Genomic DNA, 20,498 nt, shown 5'->3' with positions numbered 1-20,498 from the left:
AATTTGTCTGAGACAGTTATGGAATGCAATTATAAACTAGTTTATAATATAGTTATTTTATTTTTTTTAAAACACATTGGTACTGTAAAAAGGGTGTCCACTGTTCTCAAAAGTGTTCATGATCCTTAAACCATAATTAGTTTATAATACATTGACTGAAAATATTTTTGTCCTCTTAATTTTATTTTTAAAGTGTGTATTTTATTTTCTATGTGTAAGTGCATGTATGTGAGGGCCTAGTGCCTACAGAGGTCAGTCAGATGAGCATGTCAGATTCCCTGACCTAGAGTTTCAGATGGTTGTGAGCCACCATGTGGGTGTCTGAGAACCGAATTCAAGTCCTGAAAGAGCAACACGTGCTCTTAACCTCCAAGCTGTGTCTTCAGCTCCATTGGCCTCTTTTCTTTGTTGGTTTGGTTTTGTAGGTTAAAGTTGCGTGTGTGTATGTGGGTGGGAGGGTGTACAAATGGAAGATCCAGTTTTTCTTCCCACATTTGGGAATAAGATCAGGGTCTCAGCAGCAGATACGGAGAGGCTTTGCCTTCACCTCAGTAACCTGCATTAGTACATGTGCTTCAAATGATCCACTAATACGCGTTTTTTGTTATTTCTTTTGATAGGTGGTAGAAGATGGATATGAATTTTTTGCTAAACGACAATTGGTAACTTTATTTTCTGCCCCAAATTACTGTGGCGAGTTTGACAATGCTGGTGGTATGATGAGTGTGGATGAAACTTTGATGTGTTCATTCCAGGTAAGACATGAAGTACAAATGTAACTCTGTCTTTCCTTCCCCTCGTCCCTTTCCCCTCCCCCTCTCTTACCTTTGAGACAGGATCTCCCAATATAGCCTGGGCTGACCTTGCACTTGCACTTGCAGTCTTCCTGCCTCTCCCTCGTGAATACCAGGATGATGATCATATTGCCCTGCTTGGCTTGTTTTCTAACAATTTAGACATCCATTGATACCATTATTAAGAGTAATTTTTCTTTTTAAATAATCTGTCTTTGGGCAGAGTGTGTTGAAAATGAGTTTAATTCATAATTTAGTACCATTCAGGGCTAGAGGTAGTTCAATGGTAAAATATTTTCTTATCACATGTAAGACCTTTGATTCAATACAGCAATGGAGGGAACCCCCACTCTACCCACTCAGGGGTGGGGGAGACCCAGAAAAATGTAATTCCCATCCAGACGCCATTAGAAGTTTCTTTTTTGGTTATGGACTTTGTAGCTTTGGGTCTGTGTAACTGAATAGAGTTTCAGAACACTTTAGGATGAATCATTCTTGTTTCAACTGTTTAAACTGTTAATCCTTCTGTTATATGCTGAATAGTGTCTAATTACTAAAGGAATGTGAATAGTAAGCTGGGGAGGTGGCTCAGGGAGTAAGTGCTTGCCATGTAAGGACTCAAACCTTAGTCTGGATTGCAGTGCTCATGGAGCAGTGGCATGCACCTGTAACGCCAGGTTGAGGAGGAGGAGGAGACAGGAGACCAGGGGTTTGCTGGCTAGCCACCGCAATCCGTTAATAGACTTCAGGTTCATCAAAGCAGCTGAGGAAGACTGGCTGGCCTTTCTCTCAGACACTGAAGGTATCCTCCTACACAGAAAAGAATAAATACAGAGGATAAACTAGGTGTTTGTTTTCTTTAGCAAGATTAGTGTATGAGATAGGCATTGGGGAAGAAAGAGATGAAAATAAGACTATTTACCTGAGAAGGGGAATTTCCAGTCATCCTAAGTACACTTAAATGCGCATTTCAGAGGACTCGCTCTGGATGCTTTGTTGTGCTGCTTGTGGCTGAGCAAGCTCACTGCAGCAAAGGTGACTTGATGAGTCTGACTTTACATGTTGGGACTGCATTCATAACTCTCATACCAACATCTGAGGATGCACACATTCCACGTATAAAATGGCACAGTATTTATATATTCCCTTACATATTCTTCCTTTCTGTACAGTTTAAATGATCTCTAAATTGTTGACAATGCTTGGGACAGTGTATATGCTGTTTAAATTAGAATCATGTTGTTGACCTGGTGGTGGTAATGCATCTTAATCCCAGCACTTGGGAGGCAGAGGCAGGTAGATCTCTATGAGTTCAAGGTCAGCGGGGTCTACAAAGTGAGCTCCAGGACAGTCAGGGCTATATAGAGAAACCCTGAGGGGGAAAAACAACAACAACAAAAACCCCACCAAAACCAAAAAATTCCTTAGAGAAGGCCAGAAATGTCTAAACACATTCAATCCAGAAACTTCTTTTTCTGAATAATTTCACTCTAATACAGTTCAGTCCAACAGCTGAATAATTGGTTGCAGATCACTAGTGTGTACACCTGTCAGCAAGGTTTCTATGGCTCTTTCCCCTGTGTTAAACTACATCCGTCAACTATAGCTGAATGTCAAACGGTTGGTTTCTTCATTATATATTAAGGGTTCTAACCAACTCTTGTCCTTCAGTAATTGTCATAAAGGAGTCTGATTAATGTATTTATTTCTTTTATTGGGACACCTTAGTATGTAGAGTAGTTTTAAGAAGTACTATACTATATAGGGGCTAGAGAGATGGCTTAGCAGCTAAAACCACCAGCTGCTCTTCCAGCAGAGCTGTGTTCAATTCCCAATACCTGCATGGCAGCTAACAAGTGTAGCTCTGGCTCCCAGGGATTCAACACCCTCACATAGACATAAATGTAGGCAAAATACTAATGCACATAAAGTTAAATGATTTTTTTTTTAAAAATGACATAAATTTTTTCCATCCTTTTTATTTTTATTTGTGCCCACTATGAGTGTAATGAAAAGTGACCAGTGTTTACGCATGCTGTGGTTGCATACATCTTCAATCCCGTTACTCGGGAAACAGGCAGTATCTTTGAGTTCAAGGCTAACCAGGACTACATAGCAAGTTTGAGGCCAACCAGATGACATAATGAGACCCTGTCTTTAAGAAACAAAATGTTGGGTTGGAGAGATGGCTCAGCGGTAAAAAGCACTAACTGCTCTTCAGGGGTCCTGAGTTCAATTCCCAGCAACCACATGGTGGCTCCCAACCATCTGTAATGGGATTTAATGCCCCTTCTGGTGTGTCTCAAGACAGCTACAGTGTACACATAATAAATAGAGTAGTATGTGTACACATATAATAAAGTCTTTTTTTTTTTTCATTAAAAAAGGAAACAAAATGTTGCAAGGGCACAATGGAACAGTTTAAACTGATGGAAATGCAGATTACTGCAGCTGCCTTGAAACACAGTTTGGCAGTTAATTAAAAGGGTAAACATTGCGTTATTAGATGATTGAGCACAAGTAGGTACACATAAAATCCTATATAACGTCGTTTATAATAGCTAAAAGTGGAGGCAACCCCAGAGCCCAGCTGAAGAATGGATAAGTAGTATGCACTATGCTGTCTTTCCGTACAAGAGAACATTTTAAAAAGCAATAAAAGTGGCTGCAGACCCTGACAGACAGCACAGCATGGGAGAGTTTTGAAATCTTAAGTGGAAGAACCTATTCACACAGATCGAGTTACTTGCTAACAATATTAGTGATGCTAGTAATTAGCATAAGTTACATGGAATAATGCAGAATAGGCAAGTCTGTAAAGACATAGGGTGGGCGATTGATTGCTAACAACGAAGAGTTTTGGGGCTTGGACAGAGACTACTAAAATCAGACATTGTAGTAAATATATAACATGCTAAGTAAGTATAAACATACTAAAAACATGTACACTTTAAACTTGAAGGTATGGAGTGAGCCGTGGTGGTGCATGCCTTTGATGCCAGCAGTCGGGAGCAGAGGCAGACAGATCTCTTGAGTTTGAAGCTTAGCCTGGTTTACAGAGTTTTAGGACAGCCAGAGCTACACAGAGAAACCGTGGGGTGGAGGGGGGGTGATTATCCTATGGAAAATACCATAAAAAACTTAAAGACCTACCTGTATATGAAAGGTACAGGCTTATGCCTGTAATCTCAGCACTCAAGTGTGACGTTGGCCTGACTACAACAATGTATCTCAGAAAACCAGGGAGAGGTCAAAATTAAGATGAGAACCCAGGGTTTTTGACTTAGACCAGTATTTTTTCCTCTCTAACAAGGTAAACTAGTACGGAAGATTTTAGTGTAACTTTAAGGGCTCAGCGGTTACGGAGGCTGTATCTAAGCTTGTGTTTCTGAAATCTAAAGTGAATGTTAAGTGTTCTTCCTTGGGGAGGGCAGAGCTGGTGACCAATCCTAGGTACTTCCTGTTGAGCACTCAGGGAGCTGCTCTGCCAAACTAACACTGGAATCTAAGGGATGTTTGTGCAGCGTTGCTGAGCTGTTACTTTCTGTATTCTCACTGGACGATTGATGGTATTTATTGGAAGAATAATATTATTAATAAATTATTTATTTCAAGATATTGAAACCATCTGAAAAGAAAGCTAAGTACCAGTATGGTGGGCTGAATTCTGGACGTCCTGTCACTCCGCCTCGAACAGCTAATCCACCGAAGAAAAGGTGAAGACAGGAATTCCGGAAAGAGAAACCATCAGATTTGTTAAGGACATACTTCATAATATATAAGTGTGCACTGTAAAACCATCCAGCCATTCGACACCCTTTATGATGTCACACCTTTAACTTAAGGAGACGGGTAAAGGATCTTAAATTTTTTTCTAATAGAAAGATGTGCTACACTGTATTGTAATAAGTATACTCTGTTATAATATTCAACAAAGTTAAATTCAAATTCAAAAGTATCCATTAAAGTTCTATCTTCTCATATCACAGTTTTTAAAGTTGAAAAGCATCCCAGTTAAACTAGCTGTGTTAGTTACCCAGATGAAAGCATGAAGATCCATCTGTGTGATGTGGTTTTAGTGTTGCTTGGTTGTTTCATTATTTTGGGCTTGTTTTGTTTTGTTTGTTTTTGCTAGAATAATGGCATCTACTTTTCCTGTTCTTCCCTAACCATTTTAAAAAGTGAAAATGGGAAGAGCTTTAAAGACGTTCACCGACTATTACTTTCCTTCACTCATCTACTTAAGTAACTGTTGGATCTTACTAAGAAAACTGACGCCTCATAATAAAAAGGAACTTTAGAGGCCGATAGGTTTTAAAAATATACAAACTATTTGATCCAATGATTTTAATCAAACAGTTTGACTGGGCAAACTTTGCAGCTGATAATGACTATTTCGCTTTTTACAAATTGCCACTGATTTGGATTTGTGCACTCTAACCTTTAATTTATTGATGCTCTATTGTGCAGTAGATTTCATTTAAGATAAGGCTCATATAGTATCCAAAACTAGTTGGTGATGTGATTATGTGGTACCTTGGCTTTAGGTTTTAATTGGAACGAGACCCCTTTTGGCATGCTTAACTTTCTGGTATTACCCTCACCTGCATTGGTTTTGTTTTTTTGGGTTTTTGTTGTTGTTTGTTTGTTTGTTTTTAGATCCACAGAACATGAGAATCCTTTGTGAGGAGCCTTGGAAAGCTGGCTCTTCTTTCCCTCTCTATGTGAAGGATGTGTTTAAATGAACGCTGGTCAGTGGGACATTGTCAGCTCTGAGCACTGGGTGCTTCACTGGCTAATAATTGCCATGTGAATGTTGTTTTTGACTGTAAGGCTATGTCACTAAAGATTTTTACTCTGCGTTTTCATAATCAAAGGTCATGATGTGTATAGACACGCTTTGTAGTGAAGTATAGTAGCAATAATTTCTGCACATGATTGAGAGTTTATTGCAGCATTTCTTTCCCTGTTCTCTCTTTTTTAAGGGTTAGCATTAACAAATGTCAAGGAATAGCAAAGTCAACAAAGACTTTAGGAGGTGGAATCAAGAACACACAGATTTGTGATTCTTTGGATGTGACACTTATTGGATGTTATTCTAAAGTCTTATTGAACATTGTCAAATTTGTAAGCTTCATGGGGATGGACATAATGTTTATATAATGCCCTTCTTATGTGTTACCATAGATGTGAAACCTTATATTGTCTTTGAAAATGTTAAATTGAGAACTCTGTTAACATTTTATGGATTGGCACATTATATTACTGCAAGAAACATTTGATTTTCAGCACAGTGCAAAAGTTCTTTAAAATGCATATGTCTTTTTTTCTAATTCCATTTTGTTTAAAGCACATTTTAAATGTAGTTTTCTCATTTAGTAAAAGTTGTCTAATTGATACGAAGTCTGTGTTGTTTTTGTTTTACAGTGAGACATGCAAGCACAAATTGACAATAGACTGAAAGTGTTCCTGAGTGGTAGCCATGTTCCATTAGGTCACACATGGTTTTATTAATGTGATTTGATAACTTTCATACTGGAGTATAAATCAAACAATTGCTAGTAGGATTTTAGATGTTATCTCTGAGTAATCAATACTTAAGGTAGCTCAAGAAAACAAGCCTTAGTTTCAATATTAGTTAATCTACCCTAACCTGTATCGTGAATTGTTTTTTTTATAAATGTTCATTCAAATGAAAACAGGGCAGGAAAAGTAAGCAAATTAGTATTGGTTGTTAAAGGAGAGACATTTACCATGTTGAAAAATTATTCAGATCTCTTAAAACTGCTTTATAGCTTCTCATTACAGTACTCAATACATCATGTTTTCCTAACAACAATAACACAGATTATTAATTAAACCAGTTTACTGACAGTCACAAAGACAAACATTAAAATACAGCTTACCTTTAACCCAGTGAGTGGTGAGGCAGCCGGGTGGGTCTATGAGTTGAAGCCTAGTCTACATGTTACAGCATCTGTTCACTAGGTGCAAAGCTACAAGCAATTGCAGAGGATTTGGGTTCAATTCCCAGCACTCACAAGGCTGGCTGTAAGGCCAGGTGAGGGGGATCTGCAGGCACACACATGGCACACATGGTGGGTATATAGACATACATGTTGGCAAAAACCCTCACATACAGAAAAATAACATGTTTAAAGGATTTTTTTGTTAAGTGTTGAGTAAATAAAATGAGTGTTTTTGATTGGAGCAGTTGTCACTGTTTCTTTTGTTTGATTAGAGCCAGAGTCGTGCAGGTTGGCTTCCAGCTCTAGTCTTCTGCCTTAGCTGACACTGTAGGCATGACCCATGTTGGCTTAAAACAGCCATGTTAGGGGCTGGAGAGGTGGCAGTGGCTGCTCTGCCAGAGGTCCAGAGTTCAAATCCCAGAAACCACAGGCTTCTCACAACCATCTGTAATGGGATCCCATGCCCTCCTCTGGTGTGTCTGAAGACAGTGACAGTGTACTCACATAAATGCAATAAACAAATTTTAAAAACAAAACAAAAAAAAATATATAACCCTCTGACAACTGGTAGTTTAAGAATGCCCCAGAAACTGTCTGTGGTAGAACACATGAACCAACTTGGCATACCAAATTAAGCTACTTGTTGCTTCAGAAAGTTTTGGTTTTTTTGTTCTTTAAGATTTACTCATTTTGGGGTTGGGGATTTAGCTCAGTGGTAGAGCGCTTGCCTAGCAAACGCAAGGCCCTGGGTTCGGTCCCCAGCTCCGAAAAAAAGAAAAAGAAAAAAAAAAAAAAGATTTACTCATTTTAAGACTTTACTCTAGCAAGCGCAAGGCCCTGGGTTCGGGCCCCAGCACCAAAAAAAAAAAAAAAAAAAAAAAAAGACTTTACTCAAGTGTTTTTGCCTGTGTGTATGTGTGTACACCACATGGGTGCCGGGTGGCTGTAGAAATCAAAAGGTGTTGGATCTCTTGGGATTGGACTTGTGGATGGTTGTGAGCCACCGTGGGTGTTGGGAATTCAGCCTGGATCCTCTGCAAGAGCATCAAGTGTTCTCAACTCTAGCCCATGCTTAAAAACTCTTACTGTGAGGTGTAGTGACTCACACCCACAATCTCAGCATTCAAACATCTGAGGTAGCCTGTGTGACAGTGCACAGATGATAGCCAGGTAATGCTTACACCATCAAGTTAGTTGTTAGCCACTACACAGCTCTCCCTGAAAGCCACAGCGAGGGTGTGGCCTTGATGGCAGCTGTCTGTGGGGTGTGCATAATCACAGTCTTAAAGGGACAGGCTTGTGTACTGGCACTAAGAAGTCCAAGTGCTCAGTTAAGGTTCTGTGGCTAGCTAGCTCTGCTTTACAGGCACAGTGGGAACTTACATATCCAAAGTCAAACATCCCCAGATACTTTCTTGTGCTGATTTCTATCCTCGTAGTGAGCCACTTCACATATTCCTGAGAAACTGGTATACATAACACTGTATTTTTACACACTCGTCCAATCAGTATTTTAAACAAGACTTGAAAGCAGAAGAGATTGTTGCCTCATTTGCAAAACAATGATTGTGTTATGGGTTCAAGAAAATATGGAGAAAGGCCAGCAAAAATATTTTCAGTAAGGAACAAAAATTGGTACTGTGGAAGAAACTGTACAGAAAAGCAGATTTTATTTTATTTTTGTGTTAAATGACCAAGCTGAATGCTTGGTTTCAATAAAAAAAAATTGCACAAAAACGAATTTTGCACAGCTTGTGTCTCCCAGTAACAGGGGCTGGGCTGGGGAAAGATGGGTATTCATGAATGTGGTTGCTATCCTTGGCACTTAGGGGTGCCAGAGAGGGAGAGGGAGGGAGGGAATGGGAAAAAGTCGCCTTTCACCTATTAGGAATAGGTGTGGTGCAATGGGCGAAGGAAGAGGAGCGTGCAGAATCTAAACAGTATTGGTAATCTGTTCCTTGGATATAAAGTTGGAGTGTGGGGATGGAGAGATGGCTCAGTGAGTGAAGAGCACTTAATGCTCTTGCAGAGGACCCAAGTTTTGTTTCCCGAACCCATACCAGGCACCTCACAACCTCCAGTTACTCCAGTTCCCCGGCTCTCGTGTCCTCCTCTGACCTCTGATGGTACCTGCACACATTCAAATCTTTAGAAATGAAATGTTTGATGGGTGGTGCCTATTTACATCCTTGTAATTGTTGTGGTGTACACGGTTATATATGTTCTTTGTACATATTCTTTTTAAGATACATACGATTTTCTTCATGTAAAATTGTATATGCAAAGAAAAATAGCTTTATTTTAAAAACCTAGTTACCTAAATGAGGACTGCTGAAAATGCAGTAAGGATTCAAGAGTTGCACAGCAGTCTGTTTCCATCTCTGTCACAGCTCTGTGGACAGGATGTGAGATCTGAGGGTGAGACAGGGCTCAATAAAGCACCCTTTCTGGACTGCAAAAGACTACACTCCTGTGGCCCTGTTCCAATCCCTGCATATAGCAAGCAAGTCAGGCTCATTGATTTAAGCTGGCCTTGAAACATTGACATCAGAAGGAAATTTAAAATGGTGAAGAGAGCATATTATAAGCTAGGTTTTATTTTTTTTTTAAGTGGAAATGTTTCAGATATATTTAAGAAATCAAAAGTAGAGGCTGGAGGGTGTCTCAGTGGTTAAGAGCATCGACTGCTCTTCCGTCACCCACAATGATTCTCACAGCCATCTGTAATGAGATCTGATTACCTTTTCTGATGTGTGTGAAGACGGTAGTCATATACATAAAATACTTTTAAAAAGGAAGACAAAGTATAATGTATAGTCCAAAAAATTGTGATTATGGATGCATTATTTAAGTATAGTGAGAACTGCTTCTGTTTCAGACTGCAAAAAATGGACGGGTCTCAAAATTCTCAGAAGGTGAATACCAAGAGCATGGTTCAGAGATTGAAGAACAGGAAGGATAAGAAGAGGGAAAAGAGTGTTTTAGAGGTGGCTAAACTGTTAAGAACACCAACTGCCCTTCCAGAGGTCCTGAGTTCAAATCCCAGCTACCACATGATGGTTCACAACCATCTGTAATGGGATCTGATGCCCTCTTCTGGTGTGTCAGGACAGCAACAATGTACAAGAAAAGGGAAAAGAGCCGGAAGATGATGGCTCCCCCCTTTAGTCCTACTACTCAAAGGCAGAGGCAGGCAGATATCTCTGAATTCAGAGTTCAAGGCCAGCCTGGTCTACAGTTCCAGGACCACTAAAGCTACACAGAGAAATGTTATCTCAAACCAGAGAGACCATTTTTATGTGTGTGTGCCACCTGTGTGCCTGGTGCCTACAATTAAGAAGAAGGGTGTTGGGTTCCCTGGGACTGGAATTACCAAGAGTTGTGAACTGCCATGAGTGCTGGGTATTGAAGCTAGATCCTCTGGAAGAAAACCCCAAAGAGACCACCAGGAACCACAACTCCAATGCAAACACATGACAGCTTTATTCAAGCTCAAGCTTGGGACACAAATCTTCCTGATGCAACAGGAGGGAGATTGACCCTGAAACCACAGGCAGAGGTTTCCAAGCCTTGGCATCACATGGGAGGGTAAAGAATTTTGGCCCTTAAGGGGTTTACAGCACCTGGTTAAACCTCAAGGAGGGAGTATACATCAAAAAGGAGACCCTTGACTTGGGAAAGACTAATATTCATAGCCCACTCTGTTATCAGCCAGCTGCAGCTGCAGTGTCTATTTTACAGCGGCCAGGGACAGTTTGTGATTTTCCTCAGACCTCAGGGGTTGGGGACCATGCCTCTCTAAGGGCAAGTTAACTTCAAATGGAGTTTATTCTGCTACCTCAGTCTCTTCTCTTCATACCCAGTGACATCTCTCCAGCCTCCAGAGACTTGTTTAAATATGGAATCATGTCAGAGTCTCAGATCTGAGAAAGACGAGAAAGAAACAATGCTTTCTGTGTATCTGTCAACTAATAAGCCTACAATATAAGATTTGTCCCAGGATGACACATTTGTGTTCATACTAAGACATACTAAGGTCACATCAGCTGTCTGCAATTATACTGCCATTAAAAAAAAAGTAATAGTAACTTCAAACTAGAACTCAAACTCCAGTGCATTCACATTGTACACAAAAGTCTTAAACCAAAAAGGAACACAAGTGAGAACTGAAGGCCTCACTGGTTGTAACCTTTTAAGGCAAAAATGGATCGAATGGAGGCCAGCCTTGACTACACAAAATCCTATTTTACAGTGTATGTGTGTTGTGTGTGTTGTGTGTGTGTGTGTGTGTACTTCACCTCTCAAGGCTCATGTGTCTTGTGTTCTAGTTAGTTCTGTATCTGTCATCAACTATTTTACAACATGTGCTGGAAAATCACACTTTATACTAATGGCAGAAAATTAGTGATCACAAAAATCCGACACCTGGGGGGAGGGCGAGGAGGGAAGACAGCAGGGAAGGCTCCTCAAGGAAAGCCAGATGAAGCATGGAGAAACCTCAAGAGTTTCTTGACAACACTTACTCACTTAAAGGCCATGGATAAAACAAAAACAAAAGAACCTCAAAAGCCTCCGTCCCCCAAGAAAAATTAGTTCTCAAAGTGATCCTTGTGATTTTTAGTGTAAATATAAGATGAGTTTGATGATCAGAGTTGCTGACCGAGGAATTAATTGCTGGGAAGTACCGCAAACAGGCGAGGCCGAATCTCTCTTAATGCTATAATTATAGTAACAGGAAACCATAGAAGCAGCATCAACCACCAGAATGATTTAAATATGGTCCCTTTCTGGAGTATGCACTCAGTGAGACTAACAGCATGGGAAAACGGATGCGGTGTGTCAACAGAAAAAAAAGGAAAAAAAAAAGCGGATTCTGCATTAGAGGGATGGGACTGGCAAGCATTGAATATGCAACTGCTATATCCCAGACGTCTCAGGAACGCATGGGATGACAAAAGGAGCATTTAGGGCTGTGAACCGGAGAACGTTGCCCTCTCACTGAAGGCCACTTTATTCACACCTTTTGGGCTAGCGTAGTTGGTATCTTCCTCTTCTTACACACTTGTGCACACTCTGTTCTGGAAGCAGCATTCTCTCAGCACCCAGGTGCGAGGCGCGTGCAGAGAGGCAGGGAGGGAGAACGGTGGGCAGCTGTGGTCTGCAGGGCAGCTCCGTCTCCTCGTCCTGTACGGAGCTCCTCAACCGCTGCACACAGACAGCGTTCGCAGGAAAGCGCGATCGCATCAAGGAGGTCCAAAGAGCTAGAGCGGAATAACGGCAGAAGGTAAAGGCGCCCAGCTCAGCGCGGGGACGGGGCGGGGGCGGGGCAACAGCGCCGACCCCGCCCCCGGCTGATCCCGTGTTCTGATTGGCTCCATCGACCGCGTGCTCCCCGCCCGCAGCTTAAGGCTGGTAAGCGGGTGTTGCGGCCTGCGGCTTGCGACCTGCGCGCAACCGCCTGAGGTAGATCGCTGAGGCGGAGGCTGCGGGCCGCTCGCGCTTCGCTGACCTGCACAGGTACCTTCGCCCGCACCGAGCGGCCGCGCCTGATGGCGAATCCCGAGTGTCGGCGGCGCCTGTGCCCTCCGCTCGCTCCCTCAGTCCTGCGTGAGAAGGCGGGGACGCCGCAGCCCTCAGCGCCACAGCTCCCGGTCTCGCGGCCTCGAGCGCCCGGTCCGCTCCAAGGGCCAGGACGTGGGCGAGCATCCCGGAGGCGGGGACAGGCGGCGCGGGGCGAGAGTAGGGACCCCCGGGCAAGCTGCGGAGACTGGCACTGCGGCCCTGGCAGGTGGCGCGGGGTGGTGCACGGTGGGGACCGAGGCTCTGCCTCTTCACGGGGTCGACACACGGGTCCTGCCACTTTGTTCCGTGACCCACGCCCTCGTCCCGAGTCGCCCCGGGGTATTGAGTTCTGAGCTGCTGTGGTCTCATCGCGACCCCCTCGCCGGTCTCTCCAAAAGAACGAACGTTCTCGTGCCTACTTGCCGCCAGTCGCCAGGGAATTGGCTGTTGATTTTCACACAGAAAAACTATTTCTATTTCATGATCCTGTCGCCAGACGCAGAGAGAACTTTCTTCAGATGCGTACAAAATTCAGGTGTATTTACAAAACAAGCAAACAAAAGAACCCTAAACCTCACAAACCCAGACATCGTCTTTATGAATTTTGCTGTGAATTTTTTTTTTCAAATGTTGGGTAGAATGCATGCAAGTGAATTGAGGGATCTTTACCTTATGCTGTGAGACTTTTCCTTGAGAGGGGCAAACCAGTATCTGCTCACCCTAGACAGGAAATCAGTGACAGACCAAAGTAGGAATTCCACCAAGTCCAGTTTGGAGAAGCCTGAGTTTACTGGGGTTACTTACAGGAGTATGGGTGAGGGCTTACTGACAGAAGCCTGTATAAAGCTGCTTCATGAAACACCCATCCAGCACCGGGGATGGCTGGGAGAGCTGCTCTCCTCAGTGGTCCTTAGGCTGTAGAACCTTGAAGGGGGGGCTGGTGAAGGTGTGAGTTATTTTTCAGAGCCTCGTTTTGTTTACTTTGTGAGTCTTAAGCAGCTTCCCTTTAGGACAGAATGTGTCTTGTTTGAAGAAAATTACATAGCTTCTCTTATTTCCCCTTTCAATCTTCCTCTTGAGAAATACCCCATCTTTTAATTTGTTTCCTCTATTTTTTTTATTTGTTTCCTTTATTTCTTTCCTCTTTCAGGAGAACTCTTACTCTTTGATGCATCTAAACAAAGAGCTAAATTAAAAAGATATTGCAAAGTGGAATTTGACACAAGCCGTAGTTTTTCTTTGTAAGCTCTTAACTGCACAACTTTGATCCAGTCTTGTTAACTTCAGTGAATCTCTACTTGGGACATTGCCTTTTCCTGTTTTTTCAAGTCTTAGATGAAATAATCTGATACACGGAGTTTGCATTTTCGCATTGACCTATAGTTTCAATATAAAAACATTGTTTGAAAGTCACTTACCATTGAGTAAAAGTTAGCTCCTGGAAAATGTACCACAGTATTCTGTATTCTGGTATGTCCTACCTCTGAACCTAGTCCTGCTCCATTAATTTGAGAAGCTTGATGACTGTGTGTTGTTGTTGTTGTTATTGTTGTTTTCCCCAGAAGAAAGACAGATGAAGGAATCAAAAGACAAGAAAAATTGTAAAACTTATCATTTCTTTTGTCTAATTTGATTGTTGGTTGGTTCTGTTTGGTTTTGAGATAGAGTCTCTATGTGTTATCCAGGCTTGTTCTCAGACTAAAGATATAGCTGTGCTACAGGTACTGTGGCTAGCAATCCTCTACCTAGTTCCTCTCCCTCTCCCTCTCCTTTTCCCTCTCCCTCTCCTGCTCCCTTCCTCCCTCCCTCCTATCTTCCTCCTTCCCTTTTTACACACACCACACACACCCCACTAGTATTCCTGCTGCCTTCCAAGGCCAGAAGGCATCGAATCCCCTGGAACTGGAGTTGGATGCTTATGAACCCCTGTGTGAGTGTTGAGAATCAAACCTGGATTCTGTGGAAGAATGGCTAGTGCTCTTAACTGTTGAGCCATCTCTCTAGATCCTCTGCCTAATTCTTTATAATATACCCCTACATTGATTAACACTGTAGCCTCTAGCCTTATGTGACCATTAAGTACCCAAATTTGTCTGGGTACAACAAAAGAGTTCAGTTTTTACTTAATTTAAATATGAAGTGGAAGGAGTGTAAAATATTCTCTTATATATATATATTTTTTTTTTTTGTTATTGTTGGGTTTTTTTTTTCCAAGACAGGGTTTTTCTGTATAGCAGCCCTGGCTGTCCTAGAACTCAGTTTGTAGACCAGGCTGGCCTTGAACTCACAGAGATCTGCCTACCTCTGCTTCCCAAATTCTGGGATCAAAGGCATGGGCCATCACTGCCCAGCCCTACTTCATTTTTATAAACTATATTTCAAACTATTTAGCGATTAGCATAAAAATTGAGATATGTATAAAATATTTAAAATGTATCAGGCTTAAATGATTCAGTATATAAAATATTTCATTAATTTTTATATTGATAGATGTTAAACCTATGTTAGATCTATTGCACTAGACATATCAAAATTAACTTCCTTTTTTTAGCACTGAGGATTGAGCCCAACTCATGTGTGCTAACAAGTAGCTATAGTTCCAGCCCTCATGGTTTGTTTTTTTTTTTTAAGTACAGCTTTAAAAATATAAAACTGTGGGGGGCTGGAGATGGTTCAGTGGTGAAGAGCACTGGCTACTTTTCCAGAGGATCCAGGTTCAATTCCCAGCACCCACGTTGTGTTCACAACTGTCTGCCATTCCAGTACCAGTACATCTGACATTCTCACACAGACATGTGCAAGCAAAATACCAATGTACATAAAATAAAAATGCATACAAAATATAAAACTATGGATGTGGCTCTCAGATTGGACAGTATTGACACTACCCAGCTAGTTTTCATATTGGTTCTAGCCTCACCTCCAGCAGGGAAGATTTTAAAAGTCAGGAGAGAAAATCTGTACATAGCTCTTTGAATGCCAAGCAGTATGGCTGCCTGGGTCACTGTGAGTCATAGACTCAGAGGTTCTCATTGGTATCTTGGAGTTGTTCCTTTGTCTATTGATATCTCAATTTCTTACTATTACAGAAACAATTTGGCCAAAAAGTAATATAATTGTAATATTCACTAGTCACCACCAAACCCCAAATAGTAATGAGCATTCACATTGTTGGATAATGACAGATAAATTTCATTCCAGACTTTCATAGCACTATATACTATATGCCTATACCATATGCTTATAGTCAGCTATTCAGATAGAATGGCAACAAATTTAAAATTAGATTAATTTAGAGCTGGGCATGGTGGTATACAGCTTTAAACCCAGACTCAGGAGGCAGAAGCATGCAGATCTCTTAAGAGTTGAGGCCAGCCTGGTCTACCTAATGAGTTCCAGGCCAGCCAAGAACTACATATTGAGACCCCATCTCAACAACACACACTCACATACAACATGAGTTTATAAAAAGCCTGCAAAGCATACATGCCATTTATTTGCTAAAACTTTTCAGAAAATACCAATAACTGCCTATTGAATATGGAAACTTTGTGATCAAGGAACAGTTACCAGGAAAAAAGAATAAACAAGTTTCAGATTTGATTTTGCATTCCAGAGTAACCAAAGCCAAAAGGAACAAGAGGGAGTATACCATTTACCCAGAGGAAGCATAGCATTTCTGAGCACTGTAAGAACAATTTCTAATATGATTCAGTGTTACAACTAACGTTTTAATAGCAAAATCAACATTCTATATGACTGCATATGATAGTATCCAGCTAGTTTTTATATAGAAATGCATGAATGTGATCAATAATTTTGTATTTTTATTTTTATAGGAATCTTGGGAAGCTAAAATGCGGCATAATCAGATGTGTTGTGAGACACCACCTACTGTCACTGTTCATGTAAAATCAGGTTCAAATAGGTCACATCAAACTAGAAAGCCTGTTAGTCTGAAGCGTCCTATTCTTAAAGATAGTTGGCAAGCATCTGAAAAAAATGCACATAATAACAAACCTAAGCGGCCCAGAGGGCCTTGTCTAATTATACAGCGTCAGGAAATGACTGCTTTCTTTAAATTATTTGGTAGGTGTAAAACATTTTATCAGTCTAGTGTTCTTAAAAATTAGAATGTAAATCTGTTTTGTCAGTTTTTTACAGTGTATTTATTTGTGGGGGTGGGGGAGTGCACACATTCACCATGTTTGTGGAGGTCAGAGGACAACTTACTGTGAGTAGGTTCTCTCCTTCCATCATATACATCCCAGGGATTGGACACAGGTTGTCAAGCCCTGTGGTGGTAAGTGCTTTTGCCCACCAAGCCATTTTGCTAGCCCTCTTTTGTCATTTTATAATGAAAATATCCAAATTGATCTGTTTAGGCTATTTAAATGCCAAGCGTATGTTTTGAGCAATTCAGCTAAAAGAGTATAGAGATTCAGCTGAGGTACCAACTCAATTTGACTATGCCAGAAGGTGTTTTCCAAGACTTTTATAGCTAAAACAAAGCAAAATAGGAATATTGATCAATCTAGAAAGTCTCAGTCTTATCTTTTGGATTATTGTTTAAAAGTAAGAACAGTTTTCAACATGTTCATATAATGAAGTTGAAATATATAATAGATATACAATATATAAGACTACTTTGTTTATGTATTTATTAACAGACAAATAGAGACTTCTTTGTAGTATTTATACCAGACAAGAAAGGAGCCTGCTTTTGCAGGTGTGGCAGCAAGGTAGACATTAGAATAAGGGATAGGGTCAATGTTTCCTGATAAGAAATCAAATTATAGGGCTGGAGAGATGGCTCAGCAGTTAAGAGCACCGACTGGTCTTCCAGAGATCCTGAGTTCAAATCCCAGCAACCACATGATGGCTCACAACCATCTGTAATGAGATCTGATGCCCTCTTCTGGTGTGTCTGAAGTCAGCTAAGTGTACTCATATATAATAAATCTTTTAAAAAAAAAGAAATCAAATTATACCACACAATCCACAGACCTTCTTGTTTATAGAGGAAGGCTATGTGAACGTAAGCAAACTTGGCAGGAAATAAAGGATATCAAAATTCAATGATGACATAAAATATATAAGGGATACAAACAATTTACAAAGATTTCCCCATCAGAATGTAGAGTGTTAAATGTTTCCATTTCTTATTAAGAATAAAACAAAATTATTACCCACAAACTTTCCTTTACTCCTCCCACTTTGTTTTAGAAAGGGTCTCACCTATGCCAGGCTAGCCTTAAACTCTTTATGTAGCCAAGGATGACCTTGAGTTTCTAATCCTCCTTTCTTGAGCTGCCAATACTGGGATCACAGACAAGCCAAATTCCTATTTTGTTGGTCATCTCCAGCTCTTATCCACAAACTTTTTGAATACTCTTCAGAATCCTCAGAAAACACTCGAGTCTACCATTTTAGTTAACTTGTGAAATAGAAACAGAATTAACAAAACTAATTCTGAGAAAATCAATAGTCATTCCTAGAATTTTCCAAATATTAATTACAATGGCATAACTTATAACTTGCCAAATGAACATAAAGAACCTTTGCCTTTTTAATAGAATGAAGGGGACTTTCTTATATTCTGACAGTTTTCAGCATATTTTGAGGTTATTTTAATGCTTTCAAATAAAAATGAGTAGTGTTTTGTTTTTGTGATGTTGGCCTTTGTTGTGTTCTCTTTGTTTTTGTTTTGAGACAGGGTCTTAACCATGTATCCCTGGCTGCCTGGAGTAAACCAGACGAGCCTTGAACTCACAGAGATCTGCCTGCCTCTGCTTCCCCAGTGCTGGGATTAAAGGCATGCACCACTACTCTGGGGTAGATATTATTCTTGATTTTGTTGATCTTTCTATCCTAATCGATTTTCTCAAAATTAAATGCTACTTATAAATGTAAGTAAAAGTCAAAATTATTTATATACACATGTTTATATTTTTGTTTGAATAATAAGTAGACTAGAGAGGAAATAGGAGGAAAGGATTTCCCCCATCCAAAAAAAACCCCTGGACCTTAAAAGGAGAAGGTAATAGAAAAACAATACGCTTAGAACAGTATTAAGTTGTTTTTTCTTAGAAGATGAATTATCTTGCACCAGATTCCATTTCTGCCTCTTAAAATTGACACTGCAAAAGAACAAAGAGCTGGTACCTAACAGCCTGTTGGATACTCAGGAAACAATATATTATTCTCCTTTAAATCTGAGTATAAGCATAATAAAGTGAATCAGATGGGAAAACGCACAGTCCTTGCAATGATAAATATACTAAAAAAACTGACAACTTCACCTTAGCAACCATTTTTGTTTAATTTCTAAACATTACTTTAAAATGTCTCAGTTTAGAAATGATTTCTTCAAAAGGAAACATATTTAAGAAGATAACTCATAGCTATCTTTTGTTATAGATGATGATTTAATTCAAGATTTCTTGTGGATGGACTGCTGCTGCAAAATCGCAGACAAGGTAAACTAGAAATAGTATAATCATAAACCATCACTGTTATGTTACTAGACCATAAAAAGTTTTATGATTCAACAAGAACTTTCTCCTTCATTACAGTTAGAAAAATAGCTAGCCTACATTCTCTCTTCAGATCAAAAGTCTTTTGGTGTGTGTGTGTGTGTGTGTGTGTGTGTGTGTGTGTGTGTGACAGCATGTATGCCATAGCCAGTATGTGGTCAGAAGACAATTTATAGATAGAGTTGGTTCTCTCCTTCTACCATGTGGGACATAGGAATTGAACTCAGATCATCAGACTTGACAGCGTGTGCCTTTGCCATTGAGCCATCTCACTGTCCCCCAAAGCAGAATTCTTACACTTAATTTTTATCAAATCTGTTTGGAAACAAGAATCAATAGAGATACCATACTTTGGTGGGGGAAGTGCAAGGATACATTTTCACTCTAGCCTTGCCTTACCTCAGCCTCCTAAGTGCTAGGATAACAGACATATTCTGTGCTCAGCTAGATTCAGTACATTTTGGTTACCTTTAATTGGTATGGAGAAAAAATTCTTGAGACTCATGCCACTAAGGGAATCTTCTGTAAGTTTGAAATATTTTATAAATAATTTAGACATAAAAGTCCAGTTGTCTTTTTAAACAGTTTTATTACTATTTCAATAGGCATTAAGTTGCTGTTGCTATAATTTATAATGGTATAAATAATCTCTTATTCCATGTTGGAATTCCTCACTGCCAGATAACAATCATAGAACACCACTGTCACATTTTTTTGAGAAACACTAGACAAAAGAAAATTGAGAATTATTCTATAAAACAAATGGCTTGTGAGACACAAAAATAGATTAGCAGTTAAAAGCACTTGTTGCTCTTCCAGAGAATTCAAATTTGCTTCTTAGCACCCCGATCTGGCTGCTTATAGCTACCTGTAAGTCCATCTCCAGAGAGCATGGGTTTACTTGTGCATTTGTGCACACATTCACACACATGCTCACATTCGCGCGTAATTAGTAATATTTGTAAAATAATGAATCATTCTCTTTTTGGTTAGTATACAAAGAAATTAATTTCATTGTGACATTTTGATTCACGTGTATCATTATTCCCTCCCCACCCCACAGGTTTAACTATGTAACACTGGCTGACCTAAAACTTTCCCTGTAGAGTTGGACTGGAAGCTATTTACCTACCTCTGCCTCCAGAGTGAGGGGATTACAGGAATGTGCCACAGTGTCCATCTACTTTATTTTCACTCAGACTGGTCACGCATTATCCTCTTCCTAGTAATCTCACAGGCCAAAATTAGTTGAACATGTTCTCAATTAGATATTGGAGTCCCATAAACTGTCTAATATATTAGGAATAGTGATAGTAAATGCTTTTTTGTGGACATATTTCAATGTTTGTATGCTTTTGAGTCAGCTGAAAAGTTGTCCTTTTGCTTTTGTAGATATTCATTTAGACTAGGCAGTCATATATTAATTAAGTCCAATAACAGTTAAAATATAAATAAAAATAAAAGAATGCTAGCTAAAAGAAAATTAGCTTCTGATTTCATACTAAATGTCAAAATGAAGGCTTTTATTTCATACTTAAATGTGACAAAGATAAAAATGTGTAATTTTTTAACTTGGGATGCTGGAGAATCTGCTAGTGGATCAGAGCGCTTCCTGTTCTTGCAGAGGACCCGGGTTC

General features: G+C 40.1%; 2 protein-coding genes across 6 annotated transcripts in view; both read left to right on the top strand.

Annotated features, from left to right (window-relative positions):
* Window positions 1-7,002, top strand: part of Ppp1cb (protein phosphatase 1 catalytic subunit beta) — a 32,376-nt gene extending 25,374 nt beyond the window's left edge. For both annotated transcript variants that reach the window (XM_032908963.1, XM_032908962.1), the window contains 2 exons: window positions 621-755; window positions 4,410-7,002. In XM_032908963.1, the coding sequence (XP_032764854.1) occupies window positions 621-755; window positions 4,410-4,514 (240 nt within the window). In that variant the 3' untranslated portion in view covers window positions 4,515-7,002. The remainder of the gene's footprint in view (window positions 1-620; window positions 756-4,409) is intronic.
* A 5,165-nt stretch (window positions 7,003-12,167) lies between these two features.
* Window positions 12,168-20,498, top strand: part of Spdya (speedy/RINGO cell cycle regulator family member A) — a 47,554-nt gene continuing 39,223 nt past the window's right edge. For 3 of the 4 annotated variants that reach the window (XM_032908957.1, XM_032908961.1, XM_032908960.1), the window contains exons 1-3: window positions 12,168-12,280; window positions 16,165-16,414; window positions 18,746-18,804. In XM_032908957.1, coding sequence (XP_032764848.1) covers window positions 16,183-16,414; window positions 18,746-18,804 — 291 coding nt within the window. In that variant the 5' untranslated portion in view covers window positions 12,168-12,280; window positions 16,165-16,182. Of the gene's footprint in view, window positions 12,281-15,743; window positions 16,415-18,745; window positions 18,805-20,498 lie in introns of those variants that run through there. The other variant, XM_032908959.1, reaches the window with a different exon arrangement.

This window comes from Rattus rattus, chromosome 7, assembly GCF_011064425.1.
Source record: "Rattus rattus isolate New Zealand chromosome 7, Rrattus_CSIRO_v1, whole genome shotgun sequence".
In the NCBI taxonomy this organism is placed as follows: Eukaryota; Metazoa; Chordata; class Mammalia; order Rodentia; family Muridae; genus Rattus; species Rattus rattus.
Note: the sequence above shows the minus strand (reverse complement) of the source record. Positions and strands in the feature narration are given on the sequence as shown.